The 15,678-nt window shown below is 49.6% G+C and overlaps 1 protein-coding gene across 4 annotated transcripts in view; it reads right to left on the bottom strand.

Moving 5' to 3' along the window:
• Window positions 1-15,678, bottom strand: part of ece1 (endothelin converting enzyme 1) — a 401,990-nt gene that overhangs the window by 56,516 nt on the left and 329,796 nt on the right. For all 4 annotated transcript variants that reach the window (XM_038821847.1, XM_038821850.1, XM_038821848.1 and 1 more), the window contains one exon: window positions 553-663. In XM_038821847.1, coding sequence (XP_038677775.1) covers window positions 553-663 — 111 coding nt within the window. The remainder of the gene's footprint in view (window positions 1-552; window positions 664-15,678) is intronic.

Genomic DNA, 15,678 nt, shown 5'->3' with positions numbered 1-15,678 from the left:
GTGAGAGAGAGTAGCATAAGTGGCTAGCACTGTGGCTTCACAGCACCAGGGTCCCAGTTTCGATTCCCCACTGGGGACTGCCTGTGCGGAGTCTGCAAGTTCTCCACGTGTATGCGTCGGTTTCCTCCGGGTGCTCTGCTTTCCTCCCACAGTCCAAAGACGTGCAGGTTAGGTGGATTGGCCATGATAAATTGCCCTTAGTGTCCAAAAAGGTTAGGAGGGGTTATTGGGTTACAGGAATAGGGTGGAGGTGAGGGCTAAGTGGGTCGGTGCAGACTCGATGGGCCGAATGGCATCCTTCTGCACGGTACGTTCTATACAACTGGAGGAGAGGGTGGAGTTGGAGAAGTTTGTGGGAGTGGCGTTGAAGATGCCCTCAGACTGTGAACGGATGGTGATAGTTTAGCGCATTTACACTTGCCAGAGTCAGCAAAGGCCGCATAATCCGTTTCCTCAGTATCGTTGCGACCAATTGTTTAAAAGGTAGAAAATTAACATGGTTCTCAGACGATTCATTAGACGGTGCGCGCGGCATTGAGGGTCTTGACTTACGATTTGCTTGCTGTCCTCCGTAAACATCGCTTTGACGAACAGAGCTCCAAGAGAAAACCCAAGGGTGACATCAGTGTCACTGACACAAGTCTTCCAGCGAGTACTGCATGTCTGGAGGAGGGAGCAGATGGGGAAAGGACAAGGGTTAGGGCAAATTAAGAAGATTAACAAAGAGTCTGTCAGAATATAACTGCCATCTTCTGACAGGGATTGACACTGGCTGAACCTTCCTTTCTTTCAATAAATTTAGGGTATCCAATTCATTTTTTCCAATTAAGGGTGTTCAATCCACCTAGCCTGCACATCTTTGAGTTGTGGAGGCAAACACGGGGAGAATGTGCAAATTCCACACGGACAGTGACCCAGAGCCGGGATCGAACCTGGAACCTCGGCACTGTGAGACAGCAGTGCAGTGCTAACCACTGCGCCACCATGCTGCCCTCTGGCTGATAATGCCAATTATTATTATTATGCCTCTGGGAGCTTGGTTACTATGGTTACGATGAAACCAGTGGGAAGAAGGATCAGGTGGGGTGTGTACTGAGCATCTCCCTCAGTTCTCACAGCTGGAAAGGTTAAAATACCCCCAAATTACATGCAATGATCACAGCACATCCTCCGTCGCCCCGTCCGTCTCAGAGTACAACCATCTAGTTACCAAATTTCTAATTCCACCTGGGCTTTGAGATTTTTCTAAAATGAGATCCCAATTTAGTATCAACTCAATTACAAGGAGGTTGAACTCTTTGGACATTTGCCTGAGGGAACTGGATCGAGAGTAGATCACGATCGGGCTCATTACAATATATTTAAAAATAAAAGTTTTTTTTCTTGCTTAGTGTTCTGGCTGTGATATATTCTATAATGTCATGCCCTGTTACACACAGCCAACCTCACAGTTCTGGAGGAACTTCCAATGCAGCTGTGATTCGAGACATGAAGGGGGCGATTCTCCGCTCCGCGGACCAAGCGCCCGCGCCGCCGTGAACGCTGTCACGTTTCACGGTTCTGGCCCCCAGGGGGCCAGCATGGCGCTGGAGTGGTTCACGCCACTCCAGCGTCCTTACTGGCACCGCGCCAACCCGTGCATGCGCAGTTGGGGCAGCTCAATCCTGCGCATGCGCGGGGAACTTCTTACGCGCACCGGCCCCGATGCAATATGGCGCGGGTGTTCAGTGGCCGGCCGCGGCGGAATGTAGGCCCGGGGGTGGGTGGGAAGAGGCTGGCCCGCTGATCGGTGGGCCCCGATCACGGGCCAGACCCCTTTGGAGGTCCCCCCCCCCCCACCCGAGCAGCCCGGCACGATTCGCGTGGCACTGGCTCTTGGGGGGGGGGGGGTGGGATAATCGCTTGCAGGGTCGGAGAATCGCTTGCGGGGGTTGGGGCGGCGTGGAGCGATTCTCCCACCCCGGGAATACCGCCCGAAATCTCTTATTTTAGTCAATGTTGCAGTCTGATTGGCTAACGCAAACTAATGTAGTTCAGAAGCGACATGGATAACATCAATTGGAATGCTGCAAAACGATTGGAAAGCTGGGATCATGGCTGATGTTTGTATTAAATCCATAGAATCCCGACAGTGCAGAAGGAGGCCATTCGACCCATCAATTCTGCGCCGACCCTCTGAAAGAGCATCCTCCTCCCTAGGCCTACTCCCCCACCCTATCCCCACCTAACCAGCACATCATTGTACACTAAGGGCCAATTTTAGCATGTCAAATCTACCTAACCTGCATCTTTTACTGTGGGAGGAAACCGGAGCACCCGGAGGAAACCCACGTAGACACGGGGGGAATATGCAAACTCCACACCGACAGTCACCCAAGGCCAGAGTTGAACCCGGGTGCCTGGTGCTGTGAGGCAGCAGTGCTAACCACTGTGCCACCGTGCTGCCTCAATAAACTATTGAGCAGGATATTATCGCATCTCAATGGATAAGTGCTGAGGTTACAAACTGGGCTACAGGCTGGAAAGTTCAATGCAGTCCAAGCACTCACTCTTGCTCACCCCTGTGCAGGAATGTTTTTCTGAGGAGAGGTTGAGTAGGTTGGGCCTGTACCCATTGGAGTTTCAAAGAATGAGACGATGACCTTATTGAGACATATAGGATTGTCAGGGGGCTTGACAGGGTTGATGTTGAGAGGATGGTTCCTTTTGTGGGAGTGTATATGAGTAGAGGGCATGCTCCCAGAGTAGGGGTCACCCATTTTAGACCGAGATGAGGGGGAATTTCTTCTCTCAGAGGGTAGTGAATCTGCGGGTTTCCTTACTGCAGAGAGCTGTAGAGACCAGGTCATGAAGTATGTTTAAGGCTGAAAGAGACAGATTTTTAATCAGCCAGAGAATCGAGGGTTATGGGGATAAGGTGAGAATGTATAGTTGAGGATTATATCAGATCAGCCATGATCTCATTGAATGGCGGATGAAACCCGATGGGCCGAGTGGCCTACTTCTGTTCCTATGTCTTATGGTCTAACTGTGATCAGCTGTAGCTAACCCTCAGGACGGAAGAGTCCAGCTACACTGATCATTGCAATATGCATGTGAATGTGCACTGGCTGTGGACCAAACTCCAGCTGGACTTGGCAGCAGGAGAGCAATGAAGGGAAAGTGAAGAATAATTAACTTGTGGTGGGAGCGTGTGCGTTTTCTGATGTCCCTCAAGTGCTCTAGAATGGGAAAGAATGGTAATAATAATAATAGCTTATTGTCACAAGTAGGCTTCAATGAAGTTACTGAGAAAATCCCCTACTCGCCACATTCCGCCGCCTGTTCGGGGAGGCCGGTACAGGAATTGAACCCGCGCTGCTGGCCTTGTTCTGCATTACAAGCCAGCTGTTTAACCCACTGTGCTAAACCAGCCTGTGTGAGGATCCTGTTGTTCCCCACCAACTGTAAAAGTCTCCTGCGCTGTCAGCTCTGGTTAGAAACGAAGAAGGTACAAAGTTTCAACCCACAGACAGTAAACGATGAGACTACACAATTGTGTTGCTAACTGAACACGTTCAGATACTAATCTCATATCTCATGCTCGTGTCCTCACAGCAGCAACCAGTGTGGAACGACATAAGTGTGCACACTCCCAGTGGGAGGACTCAGGTTGGTTTTGACCTTGATGATGAAATGCTAGTGGCTACACAAGAAAACATAATTAACGAAAATCCACGTTAAACGGCCGAATAGCTTTCTGACTGCAGAGCGTTCAACTTCCGCCCGAAGAAATAGCTTCAAAATTGTTTGCCGCGACCCAGTTAAAAAAGGGTTTTCAAATCCCGCTCTAAGTTCACCTCTGCGGATTTAGGAGGCGAGAGAACATGGCACCGTTAAAACTGGCCAGCGCATGTTACGTTTTGTAGGTGCCTCTGTGTTAAATTTCTTCTTTTTTCCTTTTGTCGGTCTCATGGGGTCCGAGACTGGCTGAAGCCGAGGTAGTAATGAGGGAGGCGAACTGGGCGTTAACGTCAAGCGCCGAGCATTGATGCTGAGCTGGCCTCAAGTTGTACCTGTGCAAGGCCTGAAAATGTTGATATCCCTCCCGGATGGTTTGTCCGCTTGCGGGGAAGCTGGGCTCCTCCCTCGCTGGAAAGTGAAAGTGTTGGGGCTACTCAGCAGGTCTGGGAGCGTCTGCAGAGGGAGGAACAGAGTCAAGGGCCGGGATTCTCCATTACGAGTCCGTCCCGCTACCTCTGTGGGGACGGAGAATTTGGCGTTCAGCTCAACCTCCCATTCCCTGCAGCGGGACAGGAGAATCCCAGCCAATGTTTCAGGTTGAATACGCCTCTTCTTCAGAACCTGACCACACTTCCCCACATCCGCTCTTACAAGGCTTCGAAAGAAGAGTCATATGTGACTAGAAACATTAACTCGGTTTTTCTCTCCACGGACCGGCTGAGTATCTCTAGCACTTTGTTTTTGTTTCAGATTTCCGGCATCTGCAGTATTTTACTTTTTCATTCATTATGAATTAGGAGGAAGAAATAAGGCAAATAGCGCTGGTGTATTTAACAGGAGGGGAGGTCTTATGGCGCAATAGATAGCTTCCCTGCCTCTGAGTCAGAAGCTCCGGGTTCAAGTCCCACCTGAGGACTTGATATCCAAGGAAATCACCTTCATAATGTAATCCTTCCTAACACGCCAATGGCTGGCAGTAAGAGTGGTCAGCCATGCTTGATGTGGAGTGGCGCCCCCTCAAGCTGTAAACCCCTGGTGACAGGCTAGTGACCTGTTCTGGAAACAGAGGAAAATCAGCCTTATTGCACCATTAGTTACAGCACATTAATTCACTCGGCTCTGTCAAATAACTGTGTTCCCTACACTCTGATTAACCCTCCGATATTGCCTGCAAATTACTTGGTGTGACCACGCAGTCAGACTGCATTAACCCTTCATCTGCTGAATTTACTATGGCCAAAAGCACCAAGTTTAAAATTGAAATGTCATCGACCCAAAATGTTGGCCAGAATATTAACGCTGGCAGTGCCCCCCCCCCCCCCCCCCCCCCCCCCCGCCCCGGAAAGGGCTGAAGTGGGAGGTGAAGAGAGTTGGAATTTAACAGGAAGTAGATAAAAATATGAGGGTGAAAGGAACAGAGGGATATACTGATTGAATGTGATGAAACTGATAGAAGGAGGCTTGTGTCGACTACACATACCACATGGACCCACTGGGCCGAGTGGTCTGTTTCTATGAACTCGATAAATCCATAGTGAGGACAAGGAACAACGGGGGAACTTATTCTAAAGGGGGGGGAGAAAAGAAATGAAGCAATTCCCAAAACATGTGAGGCCAGTGTGATTTAGCTGTCAAACCAAGGACATAGTCTGCAAATGGCTTCCAACTACACAGTGCTACCATGCAGCCAGAGAGACTTCCTCTGCTTTAATTTTAGGAATTTATCAGGAGGCATCCATGGTGCTTTGTTCCCACAGTCTTCAATACAGAGAGAAGGTGACAGAGTGATAAAGTCAATGGGCTAGCAGTCCAGAGGTCGAGGCTAGTGCTCTGGGGAAATAGGTTCAAATCCCACCACAGCAACTGGTGGAATTTTAATTTGATGAATGTATCCGGAATTTACCACCCACTGTGGTCACCAGGACTCTCAGCCGTGTCCAGGACTCATCTCCTGCACCTCTGCTCTCGCCCCTCCCTCTCCCTCCCAGAACCAGGATAGGGACCCCCTTGCTCTCACCTTTCACCCTATCCCTCTTCTCAATCAAAGAATTATCCTCCGCCAGTTCCGACATCTCCAGCATGATGCCACCACCAAATACATCTTCCCCTCACTGCCCGTCAACGTTTCGCAGGGACCGTTCCCTCCAGGATACCCTGATCCACTCCTCCATCACTCCCAACACCGTACCCTCTTCCCACGGCATCATCCCTCGCAATCGCAAAGGTATAACACCTGCCCCTTTCCCTCCTCCCTGCTCACCATCCAATGGCCTAAACACTCTTTTCATGTTAGGCAGCGCTTCACGTGTACCTCCTTCAATCCGGTCTATTACATTTGCTGTTCCCAATGTGGTCTATTCTACATTGATGTAGAGGTGCTGGCGTTGGACTGGGGTGGGCACAGTAAGAAGTCTTACCACACCAGGTTAAAATCCAACAGGTTTGTTTCACTGAGGAAGGAGCTGCGCTCCGAAGGCTAGTGATTCGAAACAAACCTGTTGGACTTTAACCTGCTGTTGTAAGACTTCTTACTGTACTCTACATTGGAGAGACTAAATGCAGGCTGGGTGTTCACATTGCAGAACACCTTCAGTCCTTCTGCAAGCAGGATCCAGAGCTTCCTGTCACTTTCCATTTCAACTCACCGTCCTGCTCTCACGTCCACATGTCCGTTCTTGGCCTGCTGCAATGTTCCAGTGAAGCCCAGCGCAAACTGGAGGAACAACATCTCATCGTCCGATGAGGCCCATTACAGCCTTCTCGACTTGTTCCAACAACTCACGACTGTGAACTCGCTCCTCCACCTTCGCCCCATTTTTATTTCCATCAATATACTTTAATTTCTTCCATTGATCGGTTTTCTCCCTCACCATTGATCCTTCCCCACCTGGGCCATCTGTTCCCTGTTCCTAGTTGGCCTTTGACAAATTGCTTAGCTTTGTTCTGCCACCAACACATTTTAATCTCTGAATGTGCCACTATCAGCACCCTTCTTAGCCTTGATCACCACTATTTACGCCGCCCCCCCCCCCCACCCCCACACCCCCACACACTACAGTATAAATCTGACCCCATTTCCTGTTCTCTCCAGCTTTGACAAAGAGCCAAAACCTTTGCTCCCTTCTCTCTCCACAGATACCGCCAGGCATGCTGAGATTGTCCAGTATTTTCTGTTTTTATTTCAGATTCTAGCATTCGCAGTAATTTGCCCTTATCTGGAATTAATAAACAAGTTTCAGTAATGGTGACCACGCCAACTTCCATCTAAAAACCCATCTGGTCCGCTCATGCCCTTTAGGGAAGGAAATCTGCCGTCCTTACCCGGTCTGGCCTACTTGTGACTCCAGACACACAGCAATGCGGTTGACTCTGAACTGTCCCCTGCAATGGGACAAACAACAAATGCTGGCCTTTCTTTTTAAAAAATAAATTTAGAGTACCCAATTATTTTTTCCAATTAAGGGGCAATTTAGTGTGGCCAATCCACCTACTCTGCACATTTTTGGGTTGTGGGGGTGAAACCCACGCAGACACGGGGAGACTGTGCAAACTCCACACGGACAGCGACCCAGGGCTGGGATTGAACCTGGGACCTCAGCGCCGTGAGGCAGCTGTGCTAAAATGCTGGCCTTTCTGACCACAAAAGAATAAAGAAAAGAAAGTCTGATGAAACATCACAAAAGGAGTTTAAAAAAAAAACTGGAAACAAAAGTCTCGTTCTCACTTAAAACATTGAGTGAGCCTCCAATTAATCTGGGAATCAATGGTGCGAGGTATATATTGATCCTAAGAAGCTGTGTAAAGTGAATATATTAATTTTTGTTTTGAACAAGTGTGGAGGCACCGCAAGCACACTGTCCTCTTCTCTTTTGCCAATTGAGATAAAGCTTCTGATTCAAACCGCCTCTGGCGTGTTATATTTGGCATCCTATTGCTATAATTGCAGCAGTATGTCGATGGAAATCATGGAATGATTCCCTCCCTGCAGTTGTGATTCAGAAGAATTAATTCAATTTTGCACTGAGCAACCAGGTTAGAACCGTTCCCCCCCCCACCCTCCCTCCCCCTCCTCCTCCCCAACCAGGACAGAAAGGGTGATAATCTGAAATAAAGGATGCAAAACACAGCATCCTTTATCCTCGTGCTACCTCCTCCAATGTTGCCAAGATTTATGGGGGGGGGGGGGGGGAAGGAGGAGTGTGTCAGTACTTTGCACCTCCTCCACCTCCCACATCACCATTAAAGCATGTGCATTTAAAGGGTTAAATGTCTTTCTTGCTATCAGTTTGTCCAACCTATTCATTAATTCCATCAGATTTTGTGAAAACAGTACTGGCGGGTGAAGGGCGGTTTCCAAGTGATTGTTGGCTTTGCCGAACACAAAGCAAATGCCACAACTTGGCCTCTTCCAGCTTCCTGACAGAGCCTTGCTACAAAAGCAGTGCCCCGTGTGTCTTTAATCCACAGGGCAAAGGTCATCACGTCAGCAGGATCTAATGGTAGGGGAGGCTGTTTCCTGTGATTTCAGATACCCAGTCCAAATAGTTACAGCATGCTAATTCACTCAACTCTTTCAAGTGACTGTGTGCCCTATTCTCTGATTACTGCTCGGATATTGCCTGCAAATTGCTTGGCGTGACCCAACCATCAGACCGCATTAACCCATCATCTGCTGGACTTAATGTGTTTATGGCCGCAGAGTTTGAAATTGAAAGGTCGTAGACCCCAAATGAGGCATGTTTAAAGACTTCATTTGAAATGCAAAATGTCTTTATTAGTATTCCACCGCAACAAGTCCTCCTTCACCTTCCCCACCAAGCTCGTGAAACTGGGCTTATGAAGCTGTGTCCAGTCCCACCCCCCTACACCCGCGGATACCTAAAATGAGATACCTAAAATGAGTTGTTGCCACCCGGAATGGCAACCCCCCCCGTCCCCCCGTCCCACTCCCGCCCCTGGAGAAGACACCACAGAATACTTGCTTTTCCCGAAATTCAATTTGTACCCCGAAAATGCCTCGAATCCCCTTGACAAAACCCATTATATCCCTCACCAAAGAACTCTGGTGCGAGATGTACAATAGCAGATCGTCCACGTATGGAGACACCATGACACAAAATCGCGTTTGGCGACGGGGCGGAGAATCCGTTTTGACACCGAAATCGGGAGCAGCACCGGTTTTCGGATTTCCCGCCCCCTGAAAAGTGACGTACTCCAGGAGTACGCCGCGCCACATATCCACGGCCTCAGGCCATTGTCCGCGATGCCCGGTCCCCGACCGGCTGAGTTTCCGACGGCGTGGGTTACATGTGCTCACACCGTTCAGGACCCTTGCGTGGTGGCTGCGGACTCAGTCCGGCGCCGCCACAGTCGGGGGAGGGCCGATCCGCGGGCCGGGGCGGGGGGGGGGGCTTCATTCGGGGCTGGGGACACTGTGGGCAGGCAGTCCAGGGCACGCGAGCGGCCGAAGGGGGGCACTACGTTTGTGGTCCACAGGCTGAGTCAGCTGTGAAACACAGCGCGGCCGCTGCCTTGCGTATGCGCGGCCATGAAACGAGAAATGCTCAGGGCCATAATGGCAGCCAGAGTTGAGAGCTCTACGCTGCCTCTCTGCGCCAGCCCCCAGCAAAACGTGGAATCGGTGGCCGTTTTGAGCCAGTTTTCCTGACATAAAACACCGTTTGCACGCTGGTGTGGGGACTTAGTTTCCCAAACGGAGAATCCAGTCCCCTATACAACACCACCCCCCCCCCAAACTCTCTCCTTCCATAAGCCCTGCGCAACTGCCAAGGGCTCTTTCACTAGCACGAACAGAGGGTGCGATGTGGGGCATAGTGGAAAGTACCTCAAATTCAAATCGTTCATTTGTACACACACTGTCGGATCCTTGTACAATTTCACCCATGCCACAAACTGAGGCCCAATCCCAAATTTCTCCAGCACCGCAAACAGATAGTTCCACTCCACTCTGCCCAAAGCCATCGCCACCTCCTTTCCTCCTTCCGAAGAAAGCACCACATGCAGCCGCCGCACATTTGGCAACAGCCCCCTGCCCTTGACAAACCCTATCTGATCCTCCCCAACCACCTTCAGGAGGGACTCCTCCAACCTCAGCACCAGCACCTTCGCCAAAATCTTAGCTTCCACAGTCAGCAGAGAAATAGGCCTGTACAATTCACACTCTCTGCCGGATCATTTTTCTTTTGAAGTAATAGTGAGATGGATGTCTGCCCCATTGTCTCCAGCAATACTCCCTGAACCATTGCATCCTCAAACATTTCAACTATCAGCGATGCCAACTGAGCCGTACATTTTTATAAAATTCCACCGGCAACCCATCCAACTCCGGTGCCTTCCCTCTCGCTGCCTACACTTCTTCCACCCCATTGGTTCCTCCAGTCCCAGCCTCTCCTTCTCCCCCACCTCTTGACACTCCAGTCGCTCCAGGAACTCACTCATATCCAATGTATCCTCTGGCAGCTCCGACTTATTCAAGTCCCCATAAAAGTCTTCAAACACCTTATTCGCCTGCTCAGGTGCCGCTACCAGCCCTTTCCCTGGATAGAAAATCAAACTTCGCCTTCAACTCCTTCCTCCTCACCAAAAGTCCCAGTTCTGGGTCCTCCACATATCTCCCATCCAAAATCACCTTCAGTAACCACTGCTGATCCTCCCTATCCAACATCGCCTTGAATGAAATGACCTCGCCCCTCACTACTACCTTCAATGCCTCCCAGACCCATTTGTGACTTTTCAATGCCCTTTCGCAAAATACACTGGGCTGTGGACATCTCGCTGGAAAAGGAAAGCTGTGTACCTTTAAGAAGGTATGGTCATGTAAACTTAGTGAGCCTCGCCATTTCTGGATCCTTTTTTAATATGGCTTTTATTCTCTGTATGCCTTCGCGTTTCTCGACAGTGAGCATCCACAGCAAGGTTCCGCCGGTAAGAGCAGGTGTGCACGGCGCTGGCGGGACTCGGCTTTTTTTGCGTGGTTGCGCTCGGCCCATCCCTGGCTGAGAATCTCCAGGGGGGCCCTGTAGAGCGACCCTCGACCGGCCCAGCGCCGATTCTCCGCTCTCCGGAGAATCGGCATCAGGGCAGTGCGGCCCGATTTGTGCCAGTCCCGGCGACTCTACGGCCCGGCCCCGGGGTGAGAGAATCCCGCCCCCTATGTGACACATGTAGTTTACAAATATGAACAGTGATGCTCCAACTGAGCAAAGATTCAGTAAGTGTTGACATTTTGCACATCTATAGATACAGGAAGGGAAATGGCAGTGGGAGACATATGGAACACCCATACTTGGGAATAATACCATAGAATCCCTACAGTGCAGGAGGAGGCCATTTGGCCCATTGAGTCCGCATCGACCCTCTGAAAGAGCACTCTACCTAGGCCCACTCCTCCACCCTATCCCAGTGAACCCACCTAACCTGCACATCTTTGGACACTAAGGTAATTTAGCACGGCCAATTCACCTAACTTACACATTTTTGGACTGTGAGGAAACCACAGCACCCGGAGGAAACCCATGCAGTCACGGGGAGAATGTAGAAACTCCACCAGTCACCTAAGGTCAGAATTGGCGCTGTGAGGCAGCAGTGCTAACCATGTGCTACCTTGCTGCCCACAATGTAGACGAGGTTGGAGGAAAAAGGATTCTTGAAAATATAAATTTAGAGGAGCCAATTACTTTTTTTCCCAATTAGGGGGCAATTTAGAGTGGCCAATCCACCTAACTTACACATCTTTGGGATGTGGGCGTGAAACCCACGCAGACACGGGGAGAAAGTGGAAACCCCACAAGAACAGTGACCCGGGGCCGGGATCGAACCCGGGTCCTCAGTGCTAAACACTGCGTCATCGTGCTGCCCTTGGATGAAGAAGGATGGGAGAAGGCTTGTGTGAAGCATCGACCAGTTGGCCAAATAGCCCATCTCTCGCAGCTAATACCACGTGTTACAGTTCACTCACAGAGTCCAAGTTGCTGTGGAAACGTGCACTTTTACATGCATGTTGTAGCCATGTTCCCTTACAGAGCTGACCAGGAATCTCTCCCGCTCTTACCGCCAGCCATTGGAGTGTGTTGGAAGGACAGGTCAGTACTCAACCTGTTGGGAAGCGTTTTGAGCTTCCCCTTGGCCATCAAGCCCTGAGATGGGACTCAAACCCAGAGCTTCTGGTTCAGAGGTAGGGCCCACTGCGCCACAAGACCACCACGCAACGGCCATATAACACTGCACAAATCTATTTGGTCCCCATTTCTGAAGGTATTTATCAACCTGTTCAAACTGTCTCTTTGAAATCTTCAACCAAAGCGATCAGACCAAGCAGCCCCAGGAGACAGTGAGAAAAAGAATGTGTACCTTTAGGAACACTTTTTGTACCATAGTATAAGACAGCTGGGTGAATTATTTATTATTTTCTACAATTTGAGAGAGCTGGCTAAGCTTAGTAACTCCAGTAAAAATAAACAGTGCTCCTGCTGCTGTTTATATGTTCTTTTGCTGTTTAATAAATCTGTTTGGCAGTTAAAGTGAAACTCGAGGGTAGTGTTATCGTGACAGTGTTTGAAGATGGATCATTAAAAAGCACAGGAGAACACCGATAATTAAAATAAACTAATGGTTCTCGGTTCATTCCTTGGCCACTGTACAAATTTTCCTCGACATCTGTGAAATCAAACCTGCTTTCTCTGGGATATGGGACAAGATCAATCCATATACGGCTCAAAACAAACTATAAATTCACCATAGGGATGGTACTGGCGGAAGACGGCACATCGCCAACTTCTCAAGGACAACTATAGGGATGAGCAATAAATGTAGGCCTTCCCTGCGATACCCAACATCCAGAAGAATAATTTAAAAAATATGTTTTAAGTGAAATTCAGGTGGAACTGATCTTATTAGCCGAACTCAGACACAGGCAACCGGGGGGGAGGGGGGCGGGTCTCACTTACCAGCTGGGGCGGCACCCGTCGGCAACTTTGGGAAGGTCACCGGATTAAGTGCCAATCAGGCTCTTAAAGTGGCTGGTAGCGGGTCTCCCCCGGGATCAAGGACCCCAGGGTTGGAAGTCTTGCTGTGCAATCATAGACCAGCAGGCGTTCACTATTGGAAGTGCCAGCGGGAGCAGTGGCCGCTGCTGGCAAAGCACCTGCCCAAGGCCCAGGATTGCCAAGAGACCTAGACCACTATGTGAGGAGATATTAGGACAGGTGACCAAAAGGTGGTCACGCCTGAGTGCATCTGATGTTGGCCCTAAGTGGCCAAGTGGAAAATAGAACAGGGGGCTAGCAGAGCCTGTTTGATTCCTCAGATGCTGTGGTGAATGTAATATGATAATTCACACTATGTCTTTGTAAGCGCAATAGCGTTATCCGACCACTAGGGGGAGTAGCTCTGGGAATGCTCAGAGTTTGTACAGGGCTCCACCCTTGGCTCCGCCCATGACTCCTCCCCCTAGTGCTGCTGTATAAATACCCTTGTCCAGAGTCAGCCTGCAGTTCACTGAGAGTTCATCAACGGGTAACAGGCTGGCTCTGTAGTAAGTCGATTAAAGCCTATATTCATATCGGAAACACGTGCTGGTGAATTGATGGTCCCATCAGATGCCACATAGCCAGTTCATGTCCAGATAAAGGAATCCCCAAATCTGTCAGGAAACATTACTTTCAGCAAGCGCCCATCTAACTAGAAACTTCCAGAAGGTTGTCAGTCTGGTAGCTGTCTAAGGCGGACTGTTTGTAGACGCTCTAACAGCACTGTCCATCACCCAACGATTGTGAACCTTACAACTTTTAGATTATTAAAACAATAATAATGTTTAGGATTCATATAGAAGTCAAAAATAAAATATTCTACATTTGTAGTGCTGCTGTTTCACTCCCTTACATTTTCAGTGTCCAATTTCACCAACTAGGCCTTCGAAAGGGCGCACGCAGGCAACAGATGTTATATTTTAGTAATTTATACAGCTTTAAACAGGATTAATATGATCTTAATAACTGGATTTCAAAAGGCGCAGAGCCATATGGGAAAACTGGCCTTGTTAAAGCAGGACTAAAAAATATGAGCTTGGTCTGAAAGTTCTCCACAATCACAGAGTGAGGCCAATCAAATCTCACAGCCAGGCTAAAATGTCAAAACATCAGAATCAAGGCCGCAAGTGCAACAAAAAGGGCTCTCATCCAGCTTCACAGAGGTCTCTTGTCACATCCCGAATTCATGCGAGATAAAAGTGTAACGGAAAACCAGAAATGGATTTGACCGAATGTGGAACGGTTTCAATTTATGGCATTGCATCTTCAGTCACTGATAAACGTGGTTCTCCATTAGCAATTGTAAGATATTACGCGGTATTCTGTTATTTAACTCAAACAAATAAGAAAGGTGATGTGGAGTTTGCCATTTGGTTCTTCCAAACCTGCTCCGCCGTTATGATCACGACTGATCCTCTGCTTCACCTTCCCCCACGCCCCTTCCTTATTATCCAAAAAGCTAGCCATCCCTTGTCTCAAATGTACTCAACGATGGAGCATCCACTACTCTCTGGGGTGGAGAATTCCAAAGATTTACAACCCTTTGAGTGAGGAAATCTTTCCTCATCTCAGTCGAAAATGGCTGACCCCTTATTCTGAGACAGTGGCCTCTGGGCGGAATTCTCCCAATTTGAGACTAAGAGCGGGATCCTCCGGCCGCCGGGCGTCTCGCCAGTGACGTTCTTGAGGCCGGCGGGACGGAAGAATCCAGCCCCAAGTGCGGTGATGGGCACTCAGGCGGCGCCTGTCCTCCTGACCAGAATGGTGGGATCCTGTGCCGGATTTTGCGCTTGGAACTTAATTAATTATGCACAGGTGGGTTTCCCGCTGACTCTCTTGGAGTTGGGGGGGGGGGGGGGGGGGGGGCAGCTAAATCATTCATACGCCTGCCCTCAGCTGACTGGTTCGACCGTCCCAGTGCTGTGTTTAAATCCCAGTCCAACACACTGTCAACGCGGGCAGCACGGTATCACAGCGGTTAGCACAGCTGCATCACAGCTCTAGGGTCCCAGGTTAGATTCTTGGCTTGGGTCACTCTCAGCGTGGAATCTGCACATTTTCCCCGTGTGTGCGGTGGTTTCCTCCGGGTGCTCCGGTTTCCTCCCACAGTCCAAAGATTTGCAGGTGAGGTGGATTGGCCATTCTAAATTGCCCTTAGTGTCCAAAAGGTTTGGGTGGGGTTACGGGGATAGGGTGGAGGTGCGGGTAGGGTGCTCTTTCCAAGGGCTGGTGCAGACTTAATGGGCCAAATGGCCTCCTTTTGCACTGTAAAATTCTCTGATCACTATCTCCAGCCCACCTGTCTTCACCAGACCGTGCAGGATGTCAGCAACTCAGAGGGGAAAGGCTATCCGCCTCACAGGAAAACCTGTTCCTCGGTTCAACAACCTGCCACCCCGAGATCATCATCTGAAAGGTGCCCATGCCCCACTTGGCTCTCTCCCCACCACATCTGGGGTCTTTGTGTATCCTCTTCTAGCAAACGACGTGGTATCTCTGTAACCCCCTTGTTTATGAGCTTTTCATGCAGCCTTGGTGGGGTCCATCTTTCCTCTGCCTTCCATTGTTCGCCTTTTCCATCCAGATCCTTGCTCCTCTGCCTACTATCGTGCAACCACACCCTTCCATCTCTCCTTGCCCAGCCAGGAGAAGCATCCCCCAGCATCTACCCGTAAGAATTTCATCTGGTTCATAATGCTTATGTTAATGACTCTGTGATGTCAATGATGATGTAAGCATGACATCATGGGTGGGATGAGCAAAAGGCTCGGAGAGCAAAACGTAGAACAGACCGTGTCCGGGAAATCATGTGCTTATCCGGAGGTCTTTGTAAATAATTCTTCATAAATAGTTCCTGGAAAAACTATATACCGACTATCTCAAGCCAATCCAACAAGCCTAATCAATG

This window comes from Scyliorhinus canicula, chromosome 16 (genome assembly GCF_902713615.1).
Source record: "Scyliorhinus canicula chromosome 16, sScyCan1.1, whole genome shotgun sequence".
Lineage (NCBI taxonomy): Eukaryota > Metazoa > Chordata > Chondrichthyes > Carcharhiniformes > Scyliorhinidae > Scyliorhinus > Scyliorhinus canicula.
This window is presented reverse-complemented; position numbering and strand designations above follow the sequence as displayed.